Below are 9,023 nucleotides of genomic sequence, written 5' to 3' on the forward strand. Positions count from 1 at the left end.
TCATCAAGCTGACATCAACAGCCCAGACTGGGAATAAATTTGAAAATCAACGAAATTTCCCTTTTGTTAATACGAAACCCAAATTCCTTCCAGGATCCACCAAAAATGGCCAAGTCCGGGGTATACGAAATTTCCTACGCAGATTGTAGAAAAGTTGATATTTTACAAACCAAAAGCAACGTGGAAGCATGTCCTCGAGAGCAGTAGAAAGAAAACGATACGCACTACCGTATTTCGGGAACCACCAAGGTTCGCATTTGCAAATATAATAAATAACACTAGCGGAAAAGCAAAAACGAATCTTAATTATTTCAAAAAATTTAATTCCTATAAACACCGCAAAACTACACTTAGATAGACAAATTAGGCGACGCTCTGCCCACTAATGCAGATAAGGAGAGTACGATGACCCGTCAGACTGAGAACCTTGCTTTTGTTGGTGTTTATCTTTAGTCCAACTCCACTTGACCCTGTCTCCAACTCCAAAGCCATTTGACCAAGGTTCAGGACACGCTGAGAGAGCAAACAGTTATTATCAACATAGTCGAGGATTTTGAGGAAAGATGTCATCGTCCGTTGAACTCCTCCATGGCCTCCGGACAAGGCCGCATGAGGAACATCACCGATATAAAGAACAAATAATATCGATGACAAGATGCAATCCTGGCAGACTCTGCTTTGTACTTCAAATTCCTCTGAGAATTTGTCTTGGCGCAGCACGAGATATTTTGAGCAACCAAATAGCTATCAGATAATCAAACATCAATTGTTGAATAGCGAATCAATGCCTGACGATTGACAAGGAGGCATTATCTGTCCCATATATAACAAGTTGGAATACCGGAAGCTGATGCTTCGGGTATAAAAGTTTTTTGTTAATCTTATATGAAAACTTTCTACGCACATTTTTCCATTATTTTTTCAAACTATAAGATATACGCACATATTACAGACATAAATATGAAGATTGCCTATCACCGAATATGATACTTATACAAGCATGTATATAAATTGATCGTACACATTTTTCCGATTTACTTCGTGCATAAAAGCATACATATGTACATATACAATGCGTATATTGGATACCGCTGGTTTAATGTACAAATGTAATCTATCTAAATTAGGCACTACCACTTACACTTACACTTTTCGGGGGTCTCATTTTGAGCCCTCACTCTCCTACGTTCCACTCGATGTCAAATATGGGACCAGTTTTGAAAATTACTAATTGGGCCCCTTTATCTGATCCCCCTCACGACCATATTCTCCGAAAAGAAATGTTGCCTCTTCTTAAACTCAACTCAAAATAACACCACTTACTATATATATAAATGGTTTCATAGACCACGCGTTCTCACCGAATTTCATGACAATCCGTCCAGGCGTTTTCGAATAAATCGGGTGTGACAGACAGACGGAGAGACAGACATCGACTCGATTCTAATAAGATCTTGTTTCACACAAAACCTTAAGAAGGGGAGGGGTGGAGGTATCACGTAATCCAGTAACTATGGAAGTATCACGTTGCTGAGTACTATCGATAAGATATTCTCCGCTATTTTACTAGGCCGTATTACCCCATAGAACAGCTTCGGACCATACCAAAGAGGCTTCATTCTAAGCAAATCAGCAACAGACCAGCTTTTCCTTCTGCAACAAGTAATTGAAAAACTGTTGGAATATGGTCATCAATTGCACCATCTTTTCATCGATATCTAAGGCCACCTGTGATTCTTTAGCCTAGGTAAAACTGTATACACCATGAGACAAGTCGGTGTCCTGGCGAAATTGATAAGACTGACTGATAAAAACAACAGGTTCATTCTCGATGTAATACAAGGGTATGCCCACTCATGCAATCTCTTTAACCTGACCCTGAAAAAAAGGTCCCTTATTCTAAGGTTTATGCGAGAAGAACCATCCTTGTCAAGTACACCCAACTACCAACCTATGCTGACGATGTTAGCATTATGGGAAGAACAACCCCAGACCTACAATCTACCTTCATCTAGATCGAGCAGCCGGTGCGAGATATCGAGTTAGACATTATTGAAGACAAGATGAGACCCAACAGCGTCAAATGGTACCACTCAAATGAAACCAATAAAGATAGAAGGCTAATTTCTCCTATCTAGGGTCGCAAATCATAATCGATACCAGCTATGACGATAAAATCGGACTGTCATCTGGTTGTGGATAAAATCCGGCCGAACAAGTTGCCGTTGGCGGGTCATTCAATCCGCATGGGTGAAGATGATCCAGCCCAGAAGGTCGGTGCAAAGCTGTGATATCTGGATTTTCTCATTAAGGCAGGTCTAGACTGGATACCAGTTGTTGTATCCCATTGTGGTATTGGTTCACCTGTAAGTTGAGCATGTTATGTGTGCTCGTCAAAAAACGCGATTAAGAAACATGAAGATTTGTGGACTAGCGAACTGCAAACCTTTTGTTGCATATTGGCTATAAAAACGGTTACCACGTCTCAAAGATGGACTAACTGGTCGGCTATAGCCCTTTGGTTTCGTCACCGGTCACGAATTGAATTCTACTCCTTAAATATAGAGGCTCGTAAGTATGCTTCCTTTCTACAACTGCTAGGATCAAGCGAGGTAAAATGGTGGAAATATGGAGGACACTTTCCTTCCTACCACCCTGTCGACTTCCGGGAAACGCGCCTGACGATAAGGCAACTTGGCTACATGTTGGTAAAGTAAATGAATGTTTTTCTAAAAATCAAAATGTTTACTTTTCAATCCCCCAAACTCAGGAGGTTCGGCTGTCGTTCGGCATTGGAAAAGTTGCCTTTCTGACCGAACAGCGGATGTTGATCACCTCGAAAAGGTTTTTTTCTCTGACGTATGTCTATGACTATGGCAACATGGCTATTATTACCTTAAGGGGGTCCCGTGTGAAGGTCGTTGGCTTTCTTTTTTAATTTTTTTGTGAAGAATTGGAGAAAGGTACAAATACGAATTTTTCACTGTAGATTTTTTAATATCTTCAGCATTTATAGTAATTTTTCCAGTTCGATCGCATGGTTCGTTATTGAAACACAGAGCAATTTATACACCCAAAAAAAGGTGTTTTTCTGCTGCCACTCTAGAGGGCGCTGGGATTATCTTCAAGAAAAAAAGTAAACAGCATTTTAATGTACAGACTTAACTGCAAACTAGGATTATTAAAAAATATTAGAAACTACATTTTTGGTGCCGTGCTAAACTTTTTTTTTGTGAATTTTGGTGTTTTTTCAAGACTTCTTTAGTGAATAAAAAAAAACTACTGAACGAATCGCAATCATTCTAGGTTGTGGACCCTAGAAATATGTTCTGAATAAGTAGTGAAAATTTCAAAGAATTTCGTTGGTTAGATGTTGGGCTATGGTGGCAGCCGATTTCCAACATGCAGTTTCGAAAAAACGCATTTAAAAAGTAGAATGCGATTTTCAGCCATAAAACCATAACTGGCCATTAATCTACTATACCTGATCCATAAACCTTAGGTTTCTTGAAGAAATACATATACAGCCTTGACTTCAGTTTTTGCCCTTTTAGCGAAGTCGCTCGAACGTCATTCGGACCGATAAATACGAGTTTTATTACGTCGATCGACATAAATCTGGCATGTGACTTAACACGTGTTTAACACTATAATTTCCGAACGACTCCGAATATCAAAAAATTACTTTGTCCATATATTCTACACTATATCTAGATATAATTGATGCCAAAAAAATCGATTCCGCTGATCCGATACACGGGATAACTCCCTTAAATCTCGATATCACGATAAATCTTACGTAATGTAGGGTAGCGTACGTCAGACAAGGCTGCAAAAGCTGCCTGCAGCCGCAACTCTTCCGATAGTTCGCACCTGTATAATATCTCAGTAAGATACTGATGCGTACTACTTATAAATAAAAAAAAAATAATATAAGCCATCGATGGTCTCAAGCCAAGAGGCCGGTGCTGACTGTCCCCATATAGAATTGGTCATCGCAGCCCTAAAGTATCTGTAGAGCTGCTACTTCCAGGCCTAACGAAAGTAGCTGAAACCAGTATAATTTCCACACCCAGCCCGTATTTTTTCTCTACGGCCCTGGCTACTTCCACTTATTGTAGATAAAGGACTAAGAGACCTTCTCCTATGAGTGGAAGATTCCGAATAAGGGGACCCTTGTTAAATGTGGCAATCAAAGGTTGTATGCTTCCAGCCGGCACAAAAAGTATAGCTGAAATAACACTGGAGCGCATTTATAAACACCCTTTAAAGCAGGATAGGAACCTCCTATACTAACCAGATGAACATCCCAATATCATTAGGAGTTTAGATCAGCGCTTCACTTGCTTCTCATTGATTTCGCGAAGACGGGTAGTTCTTCCGAAATGCGGAGTACTCCAGGTTGTCAACCTACGAGCCAGATAATTGTGAACGTCTGATTATCACGTTCACAGTGGCAATTGATAGACCACTTGAGAAAGGGCGATGAGTGCAATGCTAATTACGCCACGCAATAGAAGCACCTATTGTAAATTGTCCAACGGCTGAGTCGGTCTACAAATACCTAGTGCGAAGCAGTCATTAACATTACGTTCTTGCGAAGTCCTAAGTGAATAAAGGAATTCTTTCTATTCCGGAAGCGCCAAACAGCGCCTATAAACAAATCGTTTCGAATAGACCTTTGCCATGGACAAATAAGCATGTAGAATTATGAAAAAACTATTTCTCAATATCTTTGAATTATCTATCTTACGCACCTTCAATTTACAATCGGTCAAAATCGTTTTGTATAGGAGATTCCTATATTTTCTGAAACAACTTCCAAAGTCTGAAATAATAAAAAAACTTGTTTCTTTTTCGTTGGTGTGGATATTTATTCTTGCAAATCCCGATATTTCGGGAAGCACTTGTGCCCTTCATCAGAGCTAACAAGTCTTCTTAATAATAAACAAGTTTTTTATCAATTCAAATAATTAATCGCTGGGAACACCGCATAATTACACTCAGTTAAAAAGAGAATTCCACCCCTGCGTCCCATATCGTTCTGTGAGTCGATAGTTGAAACTTGTTAGCACTGATGAAGGGAACAAGTGGTTCCCGAAATATCGGTATTTGCAAGAATAAATACCCACACCAACGAAAAAAAAAACAAGTTTTTTATTATTTCAGATAATTAATCGTTGGAAACACCGCATAATTACACTCAGACAACTTCCAAAGTAGGCAGTTGGTGCAATTAATATCTCCGGTGTTTGCAAGACTGCATTTAAAATCGGTAAACCACTTTTTTAGATGGGGCTGCGCCACGATAACACTTATCAATCCATTGCTTTGCTTAAAATTTATTTATCACCATCAAAAGCCCTATTTTTTCCAACATATAAAATTCATTTTCATTGTTTGAAAAGTAGCAAAACTAAAATATACGATTGCCCGTGAGCAAGAGGTCGGATTTTGATGAAACTTTGGCGGGTACCATTGAAATCTCGGTGCTCCCTAAAAATCGTATGGATATGCCAGTATTCACGCCATCCATCCATCCATAAATGAGAATTTATTGAGTCGCTCAGTGTAGTGAAATTAATGTAATTGGATTATAAAATTTGGTCATACCTGCTTGCGACAAAAAAGCTTAATAGGCTATATTTAATCCCAAAACACTTTCCTGCTTCCTAATACCATTAGATTTTTCGCCCGCCTTTCGCAGGATTCAATTCTGATCATTTAACCTTACCTTACATGGACCAATCAGTATCTTTCTTGATTAATTCCAGTTAAAAGCCCATCATATTGAATTAAATATATTCTTAAATCGTGGAAAAGGTATATTTATCTGTTTACAAATTTTTAGTTGATATTTAACGCTAATTAAAGACGCATGTGTCATTCTTACCGCTATTAGTTAGCACTGATTCTTACCCAGATTGAATTAAAGTGCTAAATGGTTCTTAAGCGCGAGTTAACTGTTCCAAACGCAGTAAACCAATCTAGATTCAAAGAGGCAAGTATTACCATAGTATCTTCGTTTCCATGACCATGGACCTAACACTAATTTCAGTAGTAGCTGCAGTTGCTTTGAGCTTTTTGAACATTCATCTCGTGAGTGCCCAAGACTACATAAATTTAGCGAATAATTCACAGCCGGATGTGAATAAGAATCGAAGAAATTCAGAGAAAATCCTTTCTCGTAAACGTAGATATCTAATTTTTCCTGAAGGAAGTTCACTTCAACTCGGTGAGTCGTCAACGTTGTTGGTGGAAAAATGCGACAGAAGCGTTCCTTCCTACATATATTTCATTCGTTGAAGTGATTTGTAATTTCTTTGTTCGTTCCCAGTGTATAAAGATATGTGTAAATGATAAAATCATAGCAATTCGGCTTTAAAATGGGACCAGAACCAGATTGACGGTTTTTTGTGTACAAAAAAGTGGAAAAATATTTAGATATTTCATAATCCCAGGAAAATGGGAAAAATAACCCTAGATATATTTTCTATGATATCCGAAACTTATTTAAAAAATTATCTCCTCATCACTTTTCCAGTATTCGATGAAATTATTCCAATTGTCGATTACAACAATTGGCTCATCCTCGGAGTCACGGTGGCTTTGGCTTGGGAATTGCCGAGTAAACCTCCTAGTGAACAACTGGAAGAAATCCGTGACAAACTAAACGATGGAACACTGTTCCTGCGAAAAGATGAAAACGTGAATGATCTGCAATACGTCGATAAGCCGAAAGAACCGCAAAATCTTTTAAGGCCATCATCATATACACCCAGTCAGAATTACTTTTATAGTGAAGGTCGAAGATGGGATAGTGGTTTCCAATCGAAAAATAGTTTTCCTAGTGCCAGTTACTATCCGAAAAGTTCAGGACGATATCCTACATCGTTCTCCCAAGATTACAGAGGATACGTATTCAAAACTAATCCTAACAACTATGCTGGATCATACAAGAGAGTACAGTGGCCGCAGTCGCAAAAGATACCATTTTGGGAGGATTTAGGCAGAAGGTAAGTTGAACAATGATCAATTTAGATAGATTCTTGGGAAGAAGAAATTGAAAGATCTTCCAATTTCAGCCCTAAAATTATTCCTCCTCCTCTCTTTCTACAATTTTTCTTCATTTTTTTCTCATTCTAGAAAATCACCTTCGCCGCCATTAACATATCCCCAAAAAACTTATCCCCAACAAACGTATCCTCAAAGAACGTATCCTCAAAGAACGTATCCCCAAAAAACGTATCCACAAAAGACCTATCCACAAAACACGTATCCCCAAAAAACGTATCCAAACATAGTTTATCCATCCAACAGCAATCGACGCCATCACATATATCCAGTTTTCGGCAAGAGAAGTATTCGTAGTGCTTCGTTAACAAAAGATGAAATATTGCATTTGGAATACCATCGAAAATCTCGTCACCAACTTTACAGTAAAATTGAAAAATATTTCATTTCGTAAATATCTAGAATAAGCGAAATTCCCAGAATTAATAGTTTAAGTGACGTCAATCTGCTTCCAGGCAAGGTAAACATGGCCAGCAGTGCGTACTAAAGCTTTTATGCGAAACTGGACAAAAGCGAAATGAGACTGAACCCGGTAGTTTCCTTGGTGAAATAATGCGAGCAATTTTCACTTTTCCGGAAGGGCATGCGGACCTGCGAAATTCGAAGTATGAAAAGTATGAACAAGCGCATGGGCACGAAGGAAACTGTACAGATCAGTATCCTAATTGCCCTCATACCTTCTGGTTTAATAATATGTAATTGGAAAAAAATAAAAATGATTATCCTGAATCACAGAAATCATTTAAATATAGATTAAATAGAGAAAAGCAAGAACGCTGTTAAGTAGTCAACATAATCAGTTTAGGTAGAATATGTCACTGCGCACTAGGTACCCGCTTTCGACATGGGCTAAGAAGTGAAAATGCGGGTATATTTGCAATGATCTCTAATTTTGACTAATAACCTGTAAATTTAGAAATTTTCCAGCTATATTTATAAGTAACAGGCATACCTCGCGTAAGTTTTCTCACGAGAATGAGTACAATCATAAACCATTCTCCAGTACAACTTCGACCATGGAACCAAGATCACAAAAATTTGGAGGGACAACTAAAGAAATGAAATTCAAAACTCCGAATAACAACAGTTATGCTCCTATAGTACAGCATTTTTTTCATTCCGATTATCTAACACGCATGGTTTTTCCAATTCCTATCAGAATTCCCAAATACAACAGTAACTCCTTAAATGCAGTAATTCTAAATTTCCCGTAAAAATCATTGATTTATTTATACATGTTTCACATGTTTTGTTGTTTTGCTATTGCTGGTATTACGGGTAACTAGATACACAGTTCAGACATTAGATGAATGTCCTGATGGTTGTGCCAACCGATAAGTAGTGTTTTACGTGAAATTACTAGTTCAATTTCAAGCAGTATCACTCTAGGAAAGTGTTCGACAACAGCTAACTGGTGGGGCACAGCGGATGGAAACAGTTGAGCGAGAAGGTGAGAACTCGTTGGGATGGCATTCAAATTCGATTGAAAAGGGAAAATTTGAAACGGATTCAAAATAAAAACGATACGTCCCAAGAAAAATTGTTCTTTTTTTTTTGGAAAAAAGGAAGGAACAAAGGAAGTAAAGAACGTTATTTCGAAATTACTCCACAATTCTTAAGAGTTGTGTTCATATAGGCTACGAGGCAAACCAATGATATCGAATTGGTCGTCTGTTTGCTTTACGTAAAAATTCAGAAAGCGGAACTGGAAGAGTGGTAGCTGAAAATCGAAAGTACGGGATGAAAAGAAAACGTTTGATCATTTTCAGAGGTAAATATTAGGTCCCTCCAAAATAAATTTACCAAAGGATAGAAATGAAGAAAGAATCGAATGAGAGCAATAAGAAGTGAAAAGAGAAGAATCAGAAAACGTTCCGAAGTAGAAGCATTTAAATCCGTACATTATATACTAACAGGAATATGCCACCGTACTCATCCATTATTGGACG

General features: G+C 38.1%; 1 protein-coding gene across 1 annotated transcript; it reads left to right on the forward strand.

The window, feature by feature from the left end:
- The first annotated feature begins 6,036 nt into the window (after window positions 1-6,036).
- Window positions 6,037-7,781, forward strand: LOC119647190. The gene is made up of 4 exons (XM_038048001.1): window positions 6,037-6,235; window positions 6,545-7,016; window positions 7,147-7,464; window positions 7,530-7,781. Exons 1-4 carry the CDS (start codon window positions 6,037-6,039, stop codon window positions 7,771-7,773), a joined length of 1,233 nt encoding a protein of 410 aa, XP_037903929.1. The 3' UTR covers window positions 7,774-7,781.
- Window positions 7,782-9,023: the final 1,242 nt, after the last annotated feature.

Source organism: Hermetia illucens, chromosome 1 (assembly GCF_905115235.1).
Source record: "Hermetia illucens chromosome 1, iHerIll2.2.curated.20191125, whole genome shotgun sequence".
NCBI lineage: Eukaryota > Metazoa > Arthropoda > Insecta > Diptera > Stratiomyidae > Hermetia > Hermetia illucens.